The sequence below is a fragment of the Lonchura striata genome, chromosome 2 (assembly GCF_050655825.1).
Source record: "Lonchura striata isolate lonStrDom1 chromosome 2, ASM5065582v1, whole genome shotgun sequence".
NCBI lineage: Eukaryota > Metazoa > Chordata > Aves > Passeriformes > Estrildidae > Lonchura > Lonchura striata.
The window spans coordinates 136,983,184-137,003,982 of NC_140704.1; the positions used below are offsets into that span (position 1 = coordinate 136,983,184).

Consider the following 20,799-nt stretch of genomic DNA (forward strand, 5'->3'; position numbering starts at 1 on the left):
TTCTAGCTATTATTAAAATCAGGAACCCCCTTTTTGCTACCTGCCAATGTGATCTTTTCTTCATAAACATTTATTCCCTTTTTCCATTTTAATGAGATTTTGTATTGTCTATTTGGTAAGTTCTGCTTTGCTGGTCCCTTTCTAATACTGCCACTCCACAGCATTGCAGTGACCCAGCCCTCCTATTTTTATTGAAAAATACTAGAAAAGTCTGAGTTCTACTAACATATTTTGCTGAAGATACTCAGATTTTGTTTTTCTGAAACCTGAAAATTATGCCTTTCAGTGGAAGAATTGTTTTTGAAAGAACTGACATTTAAATACCTTACATTTGAGTGGCTATTTTTTATTCACTTCTGCAAGTATTTTATTTAACTTTATTTTCCACAATGGCAGCATATCTGTCACACTCACTGTTGGCACCTAAATCTTACATGCCTAAACATTCAGAAGAACAAATAAAAATTAATACAGGATAAAACCATGTTGTGCCCATATTTTATTATCATCAGTCTGATGTGATTTTGTGGGCAGAAGAACATGATGTTGCCATCAAGAGATAATTTAGTTACCAAAGTTGGATGATGTCTTTATTGGTGCTGCTGTGTGAACAGATTCCAGATACCCAGTCATGTTCAGTCCATAATTAGTTCTCCCTACTTTCCCATTTTTGCTCAGCCATGTTGATGAGGGTGTGTTACTGTTAATAAGGTTTTGTAAGATGTTTTAGGAAGTGTTTTTTTTATCATGGTAGCATTTGGAGGGTTTTCATACTCACTTGAACTGTGTACCTGCTGCTTTGCTGCTAATTGGTTCCTCATCAGTCTCACAGGGCTCTTTATGTGTGGTGTCACTCACAATCAGTGCAACTTCTGTGTTTTTCTCCAGGAGAGGAACCTCAGTAGTTCATGATTTTATTATTGTTCTTCAATTTGATACAATCTGTTCCTGACCATCTGTATCCACTCATGCTAAGAACATCAATACTGTAATTTTCCATCTCCCTCATAACTTGAGCTGATTTTTCCATCTTGCAGCATTGGATGTACATACCAGGATCTTGTACATAACATGGAGCAGCAGATACTTCAAGGTTTGAGCTCCTTGCTGAGATGGGATTGGACTGATGCTTGTTGCACAGATTCCTTTGGGGCTATCCACTAATCCAAGGAACTGAGGTGGATATTGTCATGGAGACAAAGTGAAGGCTCAGCCAGTAATATTTCTAAAGAGGAAGGTGGTCAGCCTTGCATCCAGCTCCCACGCTTAAAGAATCAGGAGAGAAATTTCTCTCTTGCCTCTATCTTTGATTCACCCAGCCTTGGTAGACCTGTCGGGAGCTTCCACAATCCTGCTGACATAACTTTGGATCAGAGTCTCCTAAGCAACCCAACACAGCAAGGAAACCAGGTTCAGAAATGGGGGAAAATGCGGGTTTGCCTCTGTGTGGGGTGTGTGTGCGTGCGTGCACATGTGTGTAGTTTCCATAATTCTGGCAATTTGTATTCTACTATACTTAGAATTAAGCAGGTTAATTTAGCTTTTCCTCTATTTGTTCATATCTGGTGCTTAGAGGATTTGGAAAATCCTATTCTCAGCCATCAGCTAATTCCATAGAACCTACTACAACTGTTATGTGTTGTCTGGTGGACTATTTCATGATTGGGTTTTTTTTTTAATTATTTTTTCTTCACATAATGTTTTGAAGTAAAATACTTCTAAAGGGCATGTGATTAGAAATCAATTAGATAAATACTTTCAGTATTTAAGTAGTCCTTAAATCATGTAGGCTGCTGCATTTGTGTATGTGAGAATATAAGGGAAAATAAAGACACATAATGGACTATCACGGGAGGTTTCAGTGGTGTTATAAAGCACAGGAATAAAGTTCAGATAATTTATGGTCCACTTAACAGAAACTCTCAATGGAATAATACCTCTGTAAATCAAAATTCATCCACTGCTTATTTTAAATACATGATTCTGACTCATAAATCCATGCCCTGTAGAAATTTCTTTACCTTCTTGAGTCATGCAAATGTTGCCTCCTATCACCCCAGATATTCTTGAGTGATTAGCTCTGTTTAACCCTACACTTTTGTCATATATTTTTTACTTCATCTAACTTCACCATTTTGGGGAAAAGATATTGTGCTAATTTTTCTTCTTTTTCTTTTCTTTTTTTTTATGCAATCAGCATATACATGATATAGAACCAAATATGAAAAAATATACATGAACAGAATAATTTATGCTGCTTTCTTTATGTTAACTTTTTCCTGCTTCAAATATCTGATCACAACAAAATGACATTTTGAAGGACATGTGGACATCATCCACTAGGTAGACAATATACTCCTCCTCAGCTTGTGGACTGCAGTGATTTGTACATAAGAAGCAATACTTTATTTTAGTGTATAACTCAGTTTTCTATATTTTTATGGCTGAGTTTTAAATGTGTTACAGACTCTTTTTATAGGTTTTGAACTCTTGACAGCCATGAATACTTTTGAAAACAACTGTGAATGGTGGATGAATACCTAGGAAATCCACAGTATCACCAAAAAATGCCATCAGCTGTTATTGATGGTTTTTCCTTGGTATCTTTTGAAATAGATGGCACAGGGGAGACTATGCACACAGAATGTGGCTACTCATCAGACCAGCTCATATTCAAGACAGAAATATAGGGAAAAAATGCACCCAGATAGCTAGAAAAATTTATTTGGATATTTAATGTTAACACATACAGTGGGAAGTAAAAAAGGTTATTATTCTGCCCACTGTTATGGAGAGAAGTACAGCAGTAATGAGCATTTTAAGGACAGGATTACTTTAATGAAGCAACTATAAACATGTGCCCCTCAGTGCAGCTGGATACTTTCTTGCTTTTGCACATACACCAGCTTTATTAAACCTTCCCCCCACACTGAATTAAGGTGTAGAACAAATTCTGTCCACTGTGTAGTCAATGCTAGAAAGTACCAATACCTGCTCAGTTTGCTCTATGGGAGAGCATGTATATTTGCTGTGAAAATATTTCCTATGGAAAAGTAGAGACGAGGCTGGGAAGTCTTTCTACACAAGTGTATCCTCTTTGGCTTTGTAGTGTGTCAGTTCTGTAGCACTAATCTGAACTGTAGTATGGTGGTTAATGACATTTAGGCTAAGCAGCTGTGTTAATGCAGTGTTTCATACTTGTCGATATCAGGGTAGTTACTGGTCCTGTTCTTTTCTTTTCCAACTCATAAGCCCCCTGCTTTTCCACTAATTTTATAGGGTTTTTTTAAGATACAAGGTAGACTTTAGCAGCTGATATTCTAAAGTAAAGATTCTCTGCACACTGGCACTGGAATAACTCATTTTGCATTCAAAGAAGGAAACTCCCTGGACTTTCTTTTTTTGATATACCTCTTTGAAATGCAAGAGGAAATGTCAAAAATGAGCTGATATTTTATTATTCCTTCCCTTCCATCCTTTCCTTTGTAAGACTATTATTTATAGAGAATTATTTTTTTTCCTGTCTAGTATAAAAACAGACTGAATTCAAGTGCTGCTGTTATACTTCACTATTATCAGGAAAGCTGGAAATAAAATTACAAACTTGTCATCCATTTATATTTTAAATACCTTTGTCTGACAGCAATCCTATCATGCACTTTTTGTATTAATTAGTAAGATGCTGTAGCATAAGAAAGGTAATAATTGTACTCAAAGGTTGTGTATTTTCTGAGACTAATATTGCTATTAAAAATAGCCAAGCTTTTGTGCATGTGAATCCCTTCTCAGAATGTTTTGATTTTCTACTTATTAGAAAATCATTATGAATGTAATTATACTAATGTAGCTAGTGAATGAATCTTGTTTTAATCATACTTGTACTTTTAAGTATGGCAGAATCCTGGTCTGGAGAGCAGAACACAAAGCAGCCATCATCATGTTACTACGCGTTTGCTGACTCTCATTTGGCCTAATGCAATTTTCCCCTTAGCCTAGTAAAATGCCAAAGTTGATTAACATTGATTAAGACTGTTCATAAACTTTTCATGCTGCACAGTTTGATTTTATCTGAGGCATGTCAACTAGGATCTCATGGGGAACCTTTCCGGGAAACAGTGCTAGAAAGTGTCAAATAAGTGCTAATGATCTCAATGTACAAGAAATAAATTGTTTTCCAATTAGACTTTAGCTTTTGCCATTCTAGTGCCTCTGTCTCTGGAGTGTAAAATGAACTTTCACAAGATACTGGCTCCTTTCTTTGTGTACTGGAGCTAAAATCGTAATGTATGCTTGCTTGAATTAAAAAAAATAATAAATTGCCTGTACCATTATGCTTTTAGGAACAGTTTCACAGTGCTACCACTTCTGCCTTTATGTATTATTTGAACTAATTGAACTTCCTGATAATTTTCTGGTCATTTGATAGATGTGAAAACTAGAAAGGTAGAGTTTTAGGTATAGAATACTAGATGCTAAACTTCAATTATCGTCTCTTTCAGGCATGTTTTCATTATCAAAGCTACTATAGTCTGGATCTGTGAGAATTAACTGTAGCTGAAAATCCAAACAGCTAAAGCCCTGCTGCCTTTGGATGTTGAGGAAAGCAAAGAGTCAAACCAATATTTTCTATCTCTTGCCTTTTTCACTGGATGCAGTGAAAAAGGGACCTCAGTAATGGGCTGGTTTTGCATTAATGGATGTTACATTGAGAAATTTCCACTCAAATGTTACTTTGGGAAAACGCTAAACAGTTCTACTGCAGCAATAATGCTATGTTTCCCAAATTGTCTCATTTTTCTTCAAAGATCAATTTAACACCATCCTGTAATAATGTCCATAAAAAATAGTCATCTTCCACTTTTCTAGCATTGCTACCTTTATCTTATTGCTGTCTGTCTTCTTATTTCAATTGCATTTGTCTGAGTTACCCATGTATTGTGTTTTGTCTGTGCCTGAGTTTTCTGTGGCAATAGGCTGTTGCCTGTGCTATTTTTTCTATTGATTTCTAGGGCACTAGACTTTTCACACATGACTAGGCTTTCTAAGCATGACTGTAGTAGTAATAATAATAATAATAATAATAATAATAATAATAATAATAATTCTTCAAGATATTATTAATACTTTTAAGAATAATGTTTGTAAAACTTAATAAAAGTTAGTAAAAGTAATAGTTAAAATGACTTTTAACTAATAATGAATAATAAATTGAGAAACAGAATCACATGGTGCAGTCCATGAAAAAAAAAAAAGGAAAAAAAAGGGGCAGTCATTTTTGTCTTGTATAAAATCAGGAGATTTAGGACTTTCAAGAAGTCACTACAATAGGAATGAATATATTCCTGAGATCGGGAACAGGATATTCAGTACCAACTCTGGAGGACAATCTTATGACTGAATTTAAAAAAAAATCATATGGGACTTAAGAATACTGGTGTTTCTTCTAAAGCAGCTTGAATTTCATAAATGCAGGAGGGGTCAGGGAAGAGGGATTAGAAGGCAACAAATAGGAAAGACAGTGCTGCATCCATAACTTAGAGGAACATATGATAATGTTCTAAGTACCAACTGTGCCAGTGTAAGCCTATGATTTATGTGTTGAATAATGCCTATATACTCATAATTTAGAAACCAGTGACAACTTGGAATAATTCAAAAGAAACCAGAGTGCTCAAGCTTGGTATTAATTGGTATTATTTTTAATACCAATAAAGATATTAAATACCAATGAATATTTTGGTCTGTAAGTGATCAAAAGAAATAGATTTGTATGGTTTTGGTAGGATTCTTGATTCTACAATTCTTTTAGCTGGACAATTGCAACACTGTTGATTTATTGTTATCAGGATTGTTAGATTATAAGAATTACCTTGCTGCCCAGTTACTTAGAAACATCACTGGTATAGGTACACAATAAAATAAAAATGTATAACCAAAAAATTGTCATTACCTGGGAACTTTTAGGTTCTTTCAAAACTTCCTCCTTTGACTTTCAATCAACTAAATGAACAATCCAAATTGAACTGTCAAATTTAGACTGAAAATACTGATTTTAAGATCCTGTAAAGATTTTAGGTTGCAAATTCAGCATGTTTTATGTCACAAATGTGACAGAATATTTCAAACTGAGCATGGAAACAGAAGTGCAGGAATGAGGTATAATAAAGTTTATAGCATTGATCATATTTACAAACTTATATACCCTGTGCCTAACAGCTCTGGAGAAATCATCCAAGCTGCAGAAATCATGTTTAGCAAGTATCCCATTCATAGAATAGTTTAGATTGGAAGGAACCTTTAAACATCATCTAGTCCACCACCTCTCTGAGCAACATGTTCCAGTTTTACTACCCCTATGATAAAAAAATTTCTTCCTTTTATATGTCTGCTTTAGTCTGCAACAGGCTAAAACATATTTCCTCATCTAACTTACAGACCCTCTTTAGGCCACATTGAGGTTACCAGAGCCTTCTCTTCTCCAGGCTGAACTACCCCAACTCTCCCAACCTTAAACGAGAAAATGATCTACTTGATCTGAGTGTCTTTTTAGTCAGCTGTGCTTACAGAAAACCTATGTGCCAGGGCCTCTACCATATTGCATTTCAAAATACAACCTGGATCCCAGGTCTTCAGTCCATTGAGAGAAGGCAAGTCAGTATCTTCCCAGCAAAGCTGATTTAGGAATAAGGTTGGACATCCTCCATAACCCAAGCAGTTCCCATGATGCCCATGGAGAGTCCCCAGTCCTCTAATCCAAAAAGTTTTTGTTAATGGTTCTCCTTGAGCAGGGAAAGGCTTTGGAAGTGGGTAAAAATTAAGTTACACACTTCAGCACAGCTTAAGAAATTCACTCTTCTGACTCAGTGAAGATACAGCTCATATGCATAGAGTGGAGGAAAAAATGTGTTCTCTAGTTACAAGACCAATATCTTTCCATCTACTGCAGACAGATCCTTAACACCAGTCAAATTGATAGGAACTATTTCACTAATATAGTTGATTATGGTCAATAGTATGTATACTATGGATGACCCTCTTTTATAGGGAATGACATTAACAAATAAAAAAATCTAATTTCTACCCATAAATATCTAGCATTGTTCAAATCACTTGTGGGGAAGTATCCAACTAATAAAAATATAGAGGAAACATATATAATATGTTTCCTCAATTTAGACAGGAAAAAGCTGGGAAAGATCCAAGGCTGCACCAAAAAACCACCTTGTGATGGCTGGATAGCACTTAGTACAGGACCTGGAAAACACAATTTGTTGCAGTGCAGTTTTTCCTTCCTGTATGGGAATTTGAGGAGTCCCTTGCAGACTGCTTCCATGAAGTGTCCTGCATGAAACATTTCTTGCTGGTTATGCATCTGATTTGATCCACTGAGAGTCCGAGTATTGGTCATTTTCAACCAAGACTGTTTTTAATTTCTTCCATTCACTGATCCATAATAGAATACTTTAAAGTTCCCTTCTTGTCAGCTACAAAAAAAATGTTTTCTAAGTTTCAAATTGGGACAGAAATAATAATTAATTACATTTTTTTCCCCTTATACAAAACATTATAAAGCAGATGTTAGCACTTCCTTTTCAGAGGAGACTTATACTTGACATGCTTAAACAATGAATCTACCAACTCATTTACTCTTGTAGTTGCTATGAGGAAGGAAATGGGAGTAAGTATAATGAGACCCTTAGAGAAAGACATTTTGTGGTGATATATAAAACTAGGTTACAATATCACTGTTTCCTTGGGAACCCCTCATGTCTAGCGGAACTAAAAAAGAACAGATTAAAAAAGGTATAAAAAAACTATATTAATTACACTGCTGGTGTCAGTACACTTAGATGATTTACAGAAGCCACCAAAAGAAAGTATCACATACCTTTGATATACAATTAGAGTGAATTTTCATTTACAGATTTTGCAGTGAAGAACAATTCAAGAAGAGGATTGTAAACCAGGAATAGGAATATGGTTTTTTGAAGGATTGGTAGTGAGTTCAGAGTAAGAATTAAAAAGAACAGAAAGGACAGGAACCTGGAGATGCGTGAATGGCAAGGTCAGAATTAAAAATGAATGCTCCTTAAAAATAATTTTATTAAATGATCATACTACATGATAGTATGATCATTTGTTGGTTGATTATAAACTGCTGTTAACCCCATTACACTGGAGTAGGTAGGGGAGTTGGTGCTGTTCAATATGTCACCTGGGTAATGTAAATAATAGTAACAACATGAGGCAATTCTGTGCAGGCTGACAGGAACATGAACAAATAAGTTTTGTTTTCAATTGCAGAAAAATGTGAGGAATGATAGGTGGACCTGATTGTGAGAAAGGAAGGTAGAAGCTTAGAAAGGTCAAGTTGAACCATTTTTTTTCATTGTCATCAAGACAGGATGCCTTCTACCCTGAATCTGCTCTCTCTTTCCAAAAATCTGCTCTCTCTTTTCAAAATAGCTAGATAACATATGGGGATTACAGTTCCTGTCTCTGTATTTGTTTGTTTACAGTTACCCATCTAATGGTGGGGGATTTCGTGGAAACAAGGCAAATACCAAGGAGAAAAGAAAGCTCTTTAAATTCTACAGTAATGCTGAGGGCAAGTATTTGTAATTTGTGGATAAAACATCACAGGCACATTGAAATGAAGCAGGAACTGTAAATCCAGAGAGTTCAAAGGTAAATATCCATTGGAAAGAATCTCAGCTGAATGAGGCAATGCACAAAAAACTGTAGTGATGTCTTGCAACCAAAATTACAGCCTGAATACTGCTTGTGTTTATGGTTGAGGCATGGCATGAAATATTCTTGAGCCAACTGTGTAACCTGACAGGAATTACTACTTTCAATTGGTTTGGTTCTTTGTAATCATTCTTAGAAATGATTGAGTGATTTCTCTCATTCTTTGCTTCCCTGGGATAAAATGTATTTTCCAAAGGCTTCTGTACAGTTAATTCTTCCATTCAACATTCACAGATTGGTAATCTGATGACACATGGTTCTAAATTTCCTCTTCTTTTTGACTTCGATGCCAGATTTATCTAGTGCCTGGAAGAAACAAGGAATTCAGCCAGCTGGCTGGAATCCAGTCTGAAAGGTGAAGGTGATGTGAACTGGAGGAGCAGAATGCTTTCAGGACTGAATGAAAAGTTATACAGTATATTTTTAAAGATATCTGCTTAAATATAATACGCTTAGTGACTTACACAATGGTTTATGGTTTTTACCATAGGTATAAACAAGTTTACATAAAGAAATGGAGTGGTCTCCTTTAGCTGACTATGCCAGTGACATTTCTTAGAAAAAATTAAAATTCAATGAAAATATATGCCTGATAATAGCTAGAGATTATTGTTAAGACTTGCTTTACCACAGCAAACCTCTTATGTCCTTCTGACAATCTGTTCCTCCAGTATTTGTTTCCACAAAGGAATGGTGTTTTCACACGGAGGCAGAACTCTTTAGTTTGTGGACCTGCATCCTAGAATTTATTCTATGTGGAAAAAGAGCTAATGAGGACCACAATAGGTTCTGGAAGATAACTTTTTCCCAACTTTGCACCTGGATATAAATTAATGTCATGGCAGATAACAAATAATTCCAACTCCAAGACTATATGATCTGGGATAGGATTTCAAACTGCTCAAATTAAACCTTTAAAAATCACTTTATTATTGCTGTATACACTTCCATGTTCTCCAGCTCTGATGTTACATCTCATAAAGTGAGACAACAGCAAGCAGTACTCTATTGACTCTTACAGAGTAAGAACATACAGTTTTGGATTGAATTGTTTCTTTTGGCATTCTTGGATAGAATATTTCCCATTTATTTGGTCTGAATGGCATTTTGGGTACTTTAGGATGCTTTTTCCAGAAATTATTTCTTGCCACAAAATGACTGCTCAGGTCGGGGGTTTAAAGGTAGCAGAAGAGTTTTGAGATGTTTATTTCACCATTACTTGGTGCTCATGTGGGAGGAGGACTTCTCCAGGCTTCTCTAATGGGTGTCACAATCTTGCTCTTCTGGGTGAGAGGAATCTGTCCAGACATAGGCTGGGGTAGATTTCACACCTTGCGTGGGGTGAAGGACACTCCAGCAGGAGCTTATGTGGGCGATGGTGAAGCAGCAGGTCTGGTGGGCTGGATTCGCACGGCTGAACGGTGATGCGGTTCCCGGCCCGGCGCACACGCCGCGGCTCCCTCGGTGTTGCTCTGCGGTTCTCTGCCCGAACTGCGGACCGTGCCGTGGGGCCTACGAGGGGACGGGGATATGGGTGCTCTGCCGCCCTCCCGGGCGGCTCCCCCTCGCCTTTCCCTCTGCCTCCATTTCCTCCTCCCGGGGCCGGCGCTCCCCCGCTCCAGACCCTCCTCCCAGGGGCTGCGCTCGGGGACCGGCGGGGCCGAGCGGGTGCCCCTGTCCGGCCGCCCTGCGGGAGGCAGGGCCCGCGGGAGCGGCGGGAGATGCGGGAGCGGCGGCCGCGCAGCATCTCCCCGCCTCCCCCCTCACCCCCCCGCGGCCGCCGGGCTCGGTCCTCCCAGCGCGTCGGCGGCGCCTTGGCTCCTCCTTGTCCTTCCTCGCGTGATTTTTATCGCGTCCATTTCTTGTGCGGGAATAAATAAATAAATAAGGGCAGCTGCCGCCTGCCGCCCGCCGCCCCCCGCCGCCAGCCCGCGCGGCGCCGCTAGGGGCGGCAGCCGGGCCCCGCATCGCCCCGCGCCGCTCGGCTCAGGAGAGGGAGGCAGCGGGGCGATGCGGAGCCCCCTCCCGTGACTCCGGCTCTCCGCCATGCCATGGGTTAGGCGGACTCCATCCCGCAGCCGAGAGGGCTCCAGCCAAGCGAAGCGGCGGCAGGAAGCGGCGCGGTCCGGCAGAGGAGCGGCGGGAGGCGGCAGCGGCGGGAGGCGAGCGCGGCGCCCCGCGGCCCCTTCCATGGACGGCGGCGAGGAATTATGAGCCGCGGCCGGCGGCCGGGACTGGCGCTCGCCCGCTCGGGCTTTCCCCGCTGCGCGCCCCGGGGCGCCGGGGCTCCGCTCTCGTACGGCACCCCCTTCGGCCCCCCGGCACTCGCTGCTCCCGTCTCCTGACCCCCCCCGACGCTCTCTCCGTCCCCCCTCTCCCTGCCTGGCGCTCGGGGTTGGGATAATCTCGCTCGCACCCAAACCAGAGCGCTCCCGCGGCTAATCCTGCCCTCTCCCCTCTGCCTCCCCACCCCGCCCCCGGCCCTTCCTCTCCCGGCGCTGCCCTCTCCCCTCCCCGCTCCCCCTGCTCGCCCCCTGGGGCCCCTCCGTCCCCGTCCTCCCGCTGCCGCCGGCGGTCCGGCGGGTGGGTGCGAGGTCGGGGCTGCCGGGCACCCCGCCCCTCCCCGGCGGGGCCGTCACTAGGCTGCCGGTTGATTACAGGGTATTGATTTGTATGTGCTTCTCCCGGCGCCGGCCGCTCCCGCTGGTGCTGCCGGAGTTCGGGCAGCGCTTCTCGTAGCGGCGGCGGCAGCTCCCACCAAACATGTCGGCTCCCGCCGGGCCCCGGAGCGGCCCCACCGCTCCTCAGCCTCCTCCGGCCCCGCAGCCCGAGATGCCGGACCTCAGCCACCTCACGGAGGAAGAGCGGAAGATCATCCTGGCCGTCATGGACCGCCAGAAGAAGGAAGAGGAGAAGGAGCAATCCGTGCTCAAGTAAGGGCGGGCGCATCCCTTTCTCGTTCTCCCGGCCGCGGAACTCTCTCCTCTGGCCCCGGGGGCGGCACGGCCAGGGCGGGAGAGAGGAGTCGGGCGGCCGGGGTCGGGCAGGGGTGCTCGGCGCCGGGCGAGTGTGGGGCACGGCGGGAGGGACCCGCGGGAGCGGCCGGGGAGGCGGCAACGCTCCGTGCCTGCCTCAGCCGCGCTCCGCGGGGCGGCTCCGGCTCGCACGCCCCGGCGCCGGCGGGAGCCGGGCGCCAAACATGGCCGCACAGGTGCCGTCCTCACCCGGCGTGTTCCACCGGGAGGACGGGGGTGGGTCGGGGCGGCGGTCGGCGCCGCCGGAGGGGGCGGACCGGCAGCATCGGGCCCGGTGCCGGGGGCGCGGCGGGCTCCGCGCTGGCGGCGGCGGCGCTGCCGGGCGGAGCGGCACTGCCGGGGCCTGGGCTCCGGCCGCCTGGCTGGGTGGGTTTGCCACAGCCGCCATCTTCCCCCGACAACGTGTCTGCCGCCCGCCCCCGCCCCGCTGCTCTTTCCAAGCGTGAGCCCCGGCGCCGGGCAAAGCGGGACGCCTTCCGCCTGCCCGTGGGGGCAGCCACGGCCCCGGCCCGGCCCCGGCCCCGGCACCAGCAAGAGCTGTCCGGAGCGACCCGGCTCCGGCTCTGGGAGCCAGCTGTCCACAATCCCCGGCCCCGCTCTGCACCGGGAGCTGTGCACGGCCCCCCGGCCCCGCTCGGCACCGGGAGCTGTCCGCGGCCCCCCGGCTCTGCACCGGGAGTGTCCGCGGCCCCCCGGCCCCGCTCGGCACCGGGAGCTGTCCATGGTTCCCCGGCTCTGCACCGGGAGCTGTCCGCGGCCCCCCGCCTCGGCACCGGGAGCTGTCCATGGTTCCCCGGCTCTGCACCGGGAGCTGTCCGCGGACCCCCGGCCCCGCTCGGCACCGGGAGCTGTCCATGGTTCCCCGGCTCTGCACCGGGAGCTGTCCATGGTTCCCCGGCCCCGCTCGGCACCGGGAGCTGTCCATGGTTCCCCGGCTCTGCACCGGGAGCTGTCCATGGTTCCCCGGCCCCGCTCAGCACCGGGAGCTGTCCGCGGCCCCCCGGCCCCGCTCTGCACCGGGAGCTGTCCGCGGCCCCCCGGCTCTGCACCGGGAGCTGTCCGCGGTCCCCCAGCTCTGCACCGGGAGTGTCCGCGGCCCCCCGGCTCGGCACCGGGAGTGTCCGGGCACGGGAGCGGGGCCCGGGGGAGCGCGAGCTTTCCCCGTGCGCTGTGCCCCGTTCCCGGGGTGACTCCGGTCTCCTTGCAGGGGGTCCCGCTGCCGTGGGTCACGCCCTTCCCCCGTCGGCTGGCAGACACTGAGTAAAGTAGAGAAAACTGTTCTCCCTTAGTGATGGAGTAATCACGCTGACTGCTAGTGACTTAAAAATAAGCGAAGCTACTGCTGTCGTGAACGTGACTTTGATGAGTGTGGTGAAGATGAAGCTCTAAGCTCTAAGCGTTTTTTTTTTTGTACCACAATTAGCGTTGTGTCTTAGGCAAGTTGATTGCAGCTGGCCTTTCACACTCAGCACCTGGAAGCTGTCTTCTGGGCTTTAGTTGCTGACTTTGGAAGTCCGTTTCCAAGAGTCATTGCATTATTATTAGCATCATACTGAAAACTTCAAATATAATTTGTGTGGCAACTCCTAAATATTGAGGAGATCTAAAACTATTTCAAAGTCTGTTTAAAAAGGTTTTTTGTTGGTCAAACATTCTGAAGCACGTCAGTGTAATGTGAGCACTGGAAATAAAGTACCATACCTTCTTCTGTCACCACATTTTAGTCTCTCTACAGTTTGCTATTGGGATACTTTTATTTTGAAACAATTTAAATTGTTTTATTAAGTTGCATGATATATCAAAATAAATGACAATTTTTGCTAACATTTCTGCACTCTGTTTAAAAATCATTAACAGAAATGGAAATTGAAGTTGGAAGCTGCAGGAATTCAAGGAATTAAGTTTGCATTTTAAATATATAATAATAGCAAAAAAATTTTAAAGAAGGCTCCTGTTAATTTTGCTGTGGATATTTATGATAAAATATAAAGTAAAATATCAGTACAATACTAGGATCAGCTTGAATGGTTAAGCTTGCAAATGAAGAATAAACTGTTCTCAAGTAATGGTAAGGTAAAACTAACTTAAGAAATGAAGCAGAATTGTTTTAATTTGTGATATTGAGACTCTTGGAAGCAGACAATAGGCAAAAAAAAAGGTCTTGATCAAATCTAAAGATAAAATTTATATGAGGTTTAGTTTCTTGCTATGTCTCACTAAAAGTGTCCTCTTGAGTTCTGTGTAAGCTGCGAGGGAGATGGTAAGGTGTAAAGTTTATATATAAAGGATAGCCTAAAGCAGTGCTATTAGGAAAATGGAATTTGAATAGATGGCTAACAATATTTTGGAGGATACTGAGAAGTGAGCTGGTGTCAGATGAATAACTCATCAGTTTCATTTTTCTTAAAATGAAGTGTCTCCTTGAACCATCAGGTACATGTTTATTCTAAAAATATCTACAGATTTATCAAGCACAACTCTCCACCAAAGTCATACCAGCATCTTTATGTAGATATTACTGAGTTTCATTCTCTTGAGAGATATTTTCCTTCTGTCAAAAGAAGAGAAAGAATAAAAAAACCCTCCCATGTTTATATGAATGAATTACTGTTATTGCATAGAGATAAATATAGAGCTAAATACTGCAGTCTTTGTTCAAGTGTAATTCTCCTCGAAGGCAAGCTTCTTTTGAAGTGGAAGGTATTTTTGCCTCAGCAGTAAATTTGTGTCATTTCATTCTGTAGAGAAATATAGCAGGATTAAAAAAACACTGAAAACAAAAGTTGACATTTAGAGATATTAACACAAGAACTGTTCAAATGTTGAAGGAAGCAGCAAGCATGTGTTCCCTCTATTTATTTTTATAAATAATTTATGGTGATTGAGTGTCAGTATGAATGACTAGTCCCTGGGCTCTACTTCCTTTCTCCATTCTGTTTCTATCTTGTGTTTTTCAAATTCTTATGCTGTTCCCATCACTGTGGTATTTGAGCATTTTCCAAAAGAGCATTAAGTAGTGTGACTCACATCTGTAATGTGGACTATTTATTCTTTTCCTTTCACTCCCTGGGGTAAAGATGTGTGGATTTAAAATAGATACATAATTTCTCCTTATGCTTGTTTTACTCTTTCTGGGGAAAGGAAATACAGATGGTATTGAGTTGTAATCTGTAGCAACTAATAGTGATCGGGTCAGCATGAATTCTTGCCAGGATTTGATGGAACATGATGGCATGGAAAGCAGAAGCTTTCCAGATTTGCTCTGTCCTCTGGCCTGGTTTGGTCTGTGAAATACGCTGAGCTACAGTTGTGCACTGTGTTCCTGAGGTGGAACTTTTGCTTCAAAAAAGACAGGTGGCAAACTTTGCTGCTTTGACTGTCTCTCTTCTGGAATTTTTGGGACCCATGGAGTGTATTTTGAACATTATGGGCTAAGAAGTTGTCTTTTTGACAAGGTTACTGAATATATATTTTGCATAAAAATTAATATGCATAATGCATGACAGAGTGAATTTATGTCTGTACTCTGGGTGTAAGTCTTTGCTGTTTAAAGAATATTTACATATTTTCAACTTTTTTCTTTGTGAGTATTTTACTGACTTGGATAGAGGTTAGAATTAGTGATGATCACTTTTCCTTTAAATTATGTGCATCCTTCCTCTGGTTTTTTGTGTGTAAGCTTTTTAACAGATTTTAGACTAGCACATTTCCTCCATACAGACTGATTTATGCAATCAGTCTTGTGCTTTTTAAATTTTAATTTGTACTTTATTTCTTGATCAAAGAATTGTGTTGAGAGAATGCACACAGGAAAAAAAATAGATGTTAGGATGCTGCCATTATTTATTAAGACTTCTGTTTCTGTCTGTGTGATGCACATCTACACTTTCCTACTTAAAATATCATGAGTTTTCAGATCTTTTGCTGAGCAATTCTAAAGATAAAATGTTCTCCTCATAAAGTCAGATTCATAGCTCTGAAAAGACATATATTTCAACTTTTCATGAGAGTCTGGCCCAGTAGTAGACAAATTTTCCCAAGATAATTTTTTTTTAAATGAAATCACCCAACTTTTCATACATTTGCAAAGAAACACAGGTTTACCATGAGGTCCTTGTAAAAGATTTCAAAGTATGTGGCTTTGTCAGCTGATTTATTTAAGAAAGGTGGATATATAGCGGGCTAGCTAGAGATGGTAGCTCTCTGTCAACCACCACTCTCAAGCCCAGAGTGAACTTTAGGAAGGTACATCTAACTGCAGGCTCAGTTACTGTGGTGGTGACTGCACAGACATTGTAAAAATGGGGTGGCTACACTGCATGAAACAAAAGCTCTGACAAGCAAACCTCAAGGAGGCTGGGCTTTGTGAGCTCTGTATGACACTGTGAGTGAGTGGGGTGTGGGACAGGATGCTCATCTGGGGAAGAGGAAGCAATAGATTGTTGGGCGTGACTCACAGAACAGTAAATGTCAGACTCACAAAGCTATTGCACTATTTTATAAATAATTATCCTACTTAATAAATAATCAGCTCTGACTTACACTGTCTTAAAAGCATTGTATGTTTTGGATTTGGATTTCAAAGCTGGAGAAAAGAAGGAGAGAGAAGATATATGTGGTGATTATTGATTTTGCTTTTGGAAAATGGAGATATGTATAGGAATTCTGGAGTTTCCAGAGTAAAAGGCAGAAAGATTTGCTTTTGACTAAATAGTAAACTAGGACTCCAGGCAAAGTTAGCTATGTTATGCTTCCATAATTTTACACTGCATTTTGTCTGAATTTTGAGTGCTAATTAGAACAGTTCATTGCTACACCACTTGTAATTTTGCTCTTGTTTCTACATATTATAAAATCAAATATGGTCCAAGTGACTTTAAAAGTAATAACTTTGTGCAGTATAAAATAAGTGATAGTGGAAGTTACACAAATACATATACATACATACACACACACACACACACACACACATATATATATATATATATATATATATATATATATATATATAGTTGAGGAGTTGCTCTCTTTCCTGCCCTACCATGTCCTCTTCCCTTCCTACCACCTCATTCCACTCCCTTGTAATATTCTTTATAGTCTCCCCTTTCTTTTGTTTTAATAATTTGTACTGCTTTTTTGGGCCTCTCTCAAAATTGTCATTGTTCCTTGCTCTTCACTCTTATCACATGCTTAGACATTTTATGCTGTAGATAATACTTGTCAAGTTGTTATGGCTTGTATCATTTGCTCTTCAAGAAGAACCAGAGTGTACAATTGTTCTCTAAAGAACTTCACTCACTTTTAGACACTGTCTACAAATGATTAAAGTAGTACTTCTTAGTGACTAAGCAGAATGTATTTGGAGATTATACAAGGTGGCAGTTACACTAATTATTTGGCTTGATAATTCTTGTGTTGAGTAAAGTTTTAGAAGAATGCGATAGTGCTGACATTCCCAAGAAGTACAAGTAGGATTGGTTGGATGTAGAAAGGCTTGGCATCGTATAGGGCTGAGAAACAGTCTAACAGATACAGGATTTAGTTAAAAAAGAACCCCCAAAATAGACATTCAACCCCAGATAGTATGTGCTTTCTGTAATCTTGTCAATAAATATCTTTCTGCACTCTTAAAAAAAAAAAAAAAGAAGAAAAAGAAAAATAAACTTTACATCTAAAAGAGAGGAGTGGAGATCATAATTTTAAGGTTCTGGGACTGTATCCTAGAAAGCAGTGACTGGGTGAGATGCAGTGGTCTCTGGAGATGAGTTTAGGGGACTGAATGGTCCATTCTGGGTTTTTTCTGCATGCATCTCTGATCTGGGTCACATCTAAACAACTGAGAATGTCAAATAATTGATTTTTCCATTAAAACAATGGCTAATTAGTGTATATATTGTAAGCGTCAAAATACACAGAAGTGATAGGTTACTGCAGAAGTGATGTAAAATATGGATTTACCCTGCTAGTGAAGTTTTAAAATACTTTCAATATATTCAAAGTTCCATAATAGGGAGGAAAAAGTGAATTAATAATTTTAATTTGCAATTTTAATCCAGTGGAATGGGATTTTATTCAGTTTAATGCCACCTCTCACCCTTTTGCTTTAGTAGCTTTCTTTAAGTTTTATTATCATATTTACAGTCCGTCAGAATGCTAGGGAAGTTTCTAAGACGATTAGAACAACCTTTTCCAAGAAGAATTATTTTGGTGTGATCTTTCTGTTTCCTCCAACATCTTCACTGATGATGCATTTTGACAGAAACTTGCGGAGATAAAATCCCAAGAACACATTCAGTGATGAGTTATGATCTCATCTGTACCTGTTTTACGGCAACTGAAATTATACATTAAAAATGACATTTGAGGTGGGGATGATTTTTTAAGTTAAATTTAGATCACATGTGCTGTTTTAATAATATGTCTTACTATATCAAGGTTATTGGTTACAATTTACCTTAGACAACCTAATCTCTCTAATAGTGGGCAAGTCTTTTAATTTAAACTCATAAACAGGAAGAATCTCTTGAAATACTAGTTGTCTACGAATGGCATTCAAAAGCAGCCATCGTTCAAAGTTATTTGTATTATAAATCTGACATTCATATCAACCAATATTGTTTTCAGTGCTTACTGAGTTTAGATCTCTTTTTCAGGACTACATGGTGTAACAGGATGAACTGTTACATCCTTGAAATAATTTGATTGAGGGTTTGTTATAATTTATTAATAAAAACAGTTTACGCCAGATCTGGTAGTGCATTTATAAATTCAGTAAACTCCAACAACTTCATCTCAGGAGTTATTTGTACTTCTGGTGATACAGTAACATTGCAAAATTAGTGCTGTGCAGCTGCTTCTGCATGATATCATGTGGTGACTGTGTCCTCACATAGTTTCTCCAAGCTATAGTCGTGAAGCTGCAAAGATGTCAGTAAGGACTGTGATTGTAAGAGTTAATGTAACAAAGAGTAAGAGATTGTATTAGGGGAATAGCAGAGCATATAAGAAGTAAATACATGTAATTTTTGGAGTATAGGGGTTCAAAGCAAGTTCTGCTGGTTTCTGTCATTGAAGGTGGAAGACATTGTTTTTATAGTCTTGAATTTAAGTATCAGCTGTCATCGTATTACATGCTTGCAGTTGCATTTTGATAAAGAAGTCAAACTCACACATTTTGATAGAGGAAACATAATGGTCATAATAGTTGACTTTATGTATCTGTATCTTTAGGAGTTTCTAAGTTTTGATGTGAGGCCATAAAGAATTTGATTTAAAATTTAAACTTTAAGCTCTTTATTAAAAATATAGTGAGAAACCCTGTTCTAACAGGAATTAGCAAGAGTTGAACTCATGTTTCAAACAGGTCTGAGTGCTTCTATTTAGAAAATTCATAAGAAAATCTTTAAACTTTAAACAACGCATGAAACCTATTATTTTCTTTGTTTACTGTCTCTATTGCATTGGTTCTTTCTTAAATCTCATATGAGCTTGCTTAAATACTTCCTGATGACCTATTCTTTATTTGACATTCATATTTTTAAGGTGAATCATTTCTTATAGCAAATATAATATTGTATTTCTACTCAGAATATTTATCAGGTCATAACATTACTAGGTATTCAATATAATGTGGCATTTTGAGTCTGTGTATTTTTGAGGCCAGACTTACTTTAGAATATGTACTATATTAAGCATATGAAGGACACACAAGTTTTTCACCTTTAAATAAAATTGCAAGTAGAAGCAGTTAACCTGTTTTGGAAAATGGTTTACAACAATCTTTCATATAACTTTTCAGAAATGTGTACTCCATCATGTTAGCAAGAAATGTTTTTCCATATAGTGTTTATCTAACTCTTGATGCATTTATACATTTTTCTGATTACAGAAAGGATGAGTGAAAAGAAATTATTTTAAAGCTGTTTAAGGCCCAGAGAACACATAGAAAACATTGATGGTTGTCACCTCAACAAGTCTTCCAATTCATCCTTTGCCTCAAGGCATGACCAGCTCTTAAGACAGCAGTTTCTGACACTTATTTGTATAACCTAGTGATTTGCAATTGTGAGACCCGACCTAACCAGTGAAATAAATAGCTTTCCTGGCCCAGGCAAGGGCACATAGCAGATGATGCACTGAATTCAAAGCTAATAATCTCTGCAAGTGCTGTATTGCCTATGTAGCATAAAGCGAAGATTGGGCCAAGCAGATCTTAGGGTAAAGCTCTTGTATACAGGATGAATATTCTACATTTTTTCAAGTGATAGATTATTACTGAATGGTGTAAGCAGAATGACTCCGCTGCTGACTCAAACAGGGATGGAGATTTCTTGAATTCCCTAGATAATTTGTCTCAGTTACTCAAAGTCCTTATCCTTACCACTAGAATTTCCTTCTTAATGTTAAACTTAAATATCTTTCCTGCCATTTGCTACTTACTCTGTCCACAATGGAAACACAATGCAGTCTGTTATTTTTCTATTTGCAGTGACCTTTTATGTATTTCACAAATGCGATCATATCTCCTCCTGTATATTCTCATCACCCCTTTCTGTGTATTCAACAGGTCATATTTTCTAGACTTCTGTGTCTAAACCCAGACATGTATTCCAAAAGTATGGGGAGAATGTGAGGATAAAAATGTCTTCCATGGAACTCTTTCCTTGTATAGACAATGTCACATGTGTTTGGGGTTTTTCTTGTGGTATAGCACTTATGGATTCATGGTCAGCTTGTGATCTACTATCCCTTCACCCTGCTTTTCTGCAGAACTCTTGTTGAATCAGTCATTCCAAATTTTGTAGTTTGAATTTGATTACTGCAACTATGCAGTGTTTGTCTTTAGTGCCAATGAGTTGTATTCTGTCTGTATCAGATGCCTCTTATAGATTTTGCATTCAAGTGCTTAAATAAGATGCACAACAGCCCTTGGAGCAGGAATGCCTCTGGAAATAGAGTATCCTAATCACAGAGATAATTTGACTTTCTCTTGCCTGTCCATTTGCATTGCTGA

The 20,799-nt window shown here is 41.0% G+C and overlaps 2 protein-coding genes across 35 annotated transcripts in view; one reads left to right on the plus strand and one right to left on the minus strand.

Moving 5' to 3' along the window:
* Positions 1-9,662: 9,662 nt before the first annotated feature.
* LOC146768446 (uncharacterized) lies at positions 9,663-11,296 on the minus strand. The gene is made up of 2 exons (XM_085573935.1): positions 10,519-11,296; positions 9,663-10,263 (listed from the first exon to the last, which is right to left on the minus strand). The coding sequence occupies exons 1-2, from the start codon at positions 10,941-10,943 to the stop codon at positions 10,116-10,118; spliced, it is 573 nt and encodes a 190-aa protein (XP_085430061.1). The 5' UTR covers positions 10,944-11,296; the 3' UTR covers positions 9,663-10,115.
* A 70-nt stretch (positions 11,297-11,366) lies between these two features.
* RIMS2 (regulating synaptic membrane exocytosis 2) overlaps positions 11,367-20,799 on the plus strand; it is a 447,424-nt gene continuing 437,991 nt past the window's right edge. For all 34 annotated transcript variants that reach the window (XM_085573910.1, XM_085573913.1, XM_021546502.4 and 31 more), the window contains exon 1: positions 11,367-11,684. In XM_085573910.1, the coding sequence (XP_085430036.1) occupies positions 11,515-11,684 (170 nt within the window). In that variant the 5' untranslated portion in view covers positions 11,367-11,514. The remainder of the gene's footprint in view (positions 11,685-20,799) is intronic.

What these genes read in the sequence shown, in the direction of transcription:
- LOC146768446 (XM_085573935.1), bottom strand. Translation starts at nt 10,943, where the DNA reads ATGGAAGGGGCCGCGGGGCGCCGCGCTCGCCTCCCGCCGCTGCCGCCT. An exon ending in AGCCCGGCGGCCGCGGGGGG is followed by an intron (nt 10,264 to 10,518) that starts GTGAGGGGGGAG and finishes GTCCCCTCGTAG; the next exon opens with GCCCCACGGCACGGTCCGCA.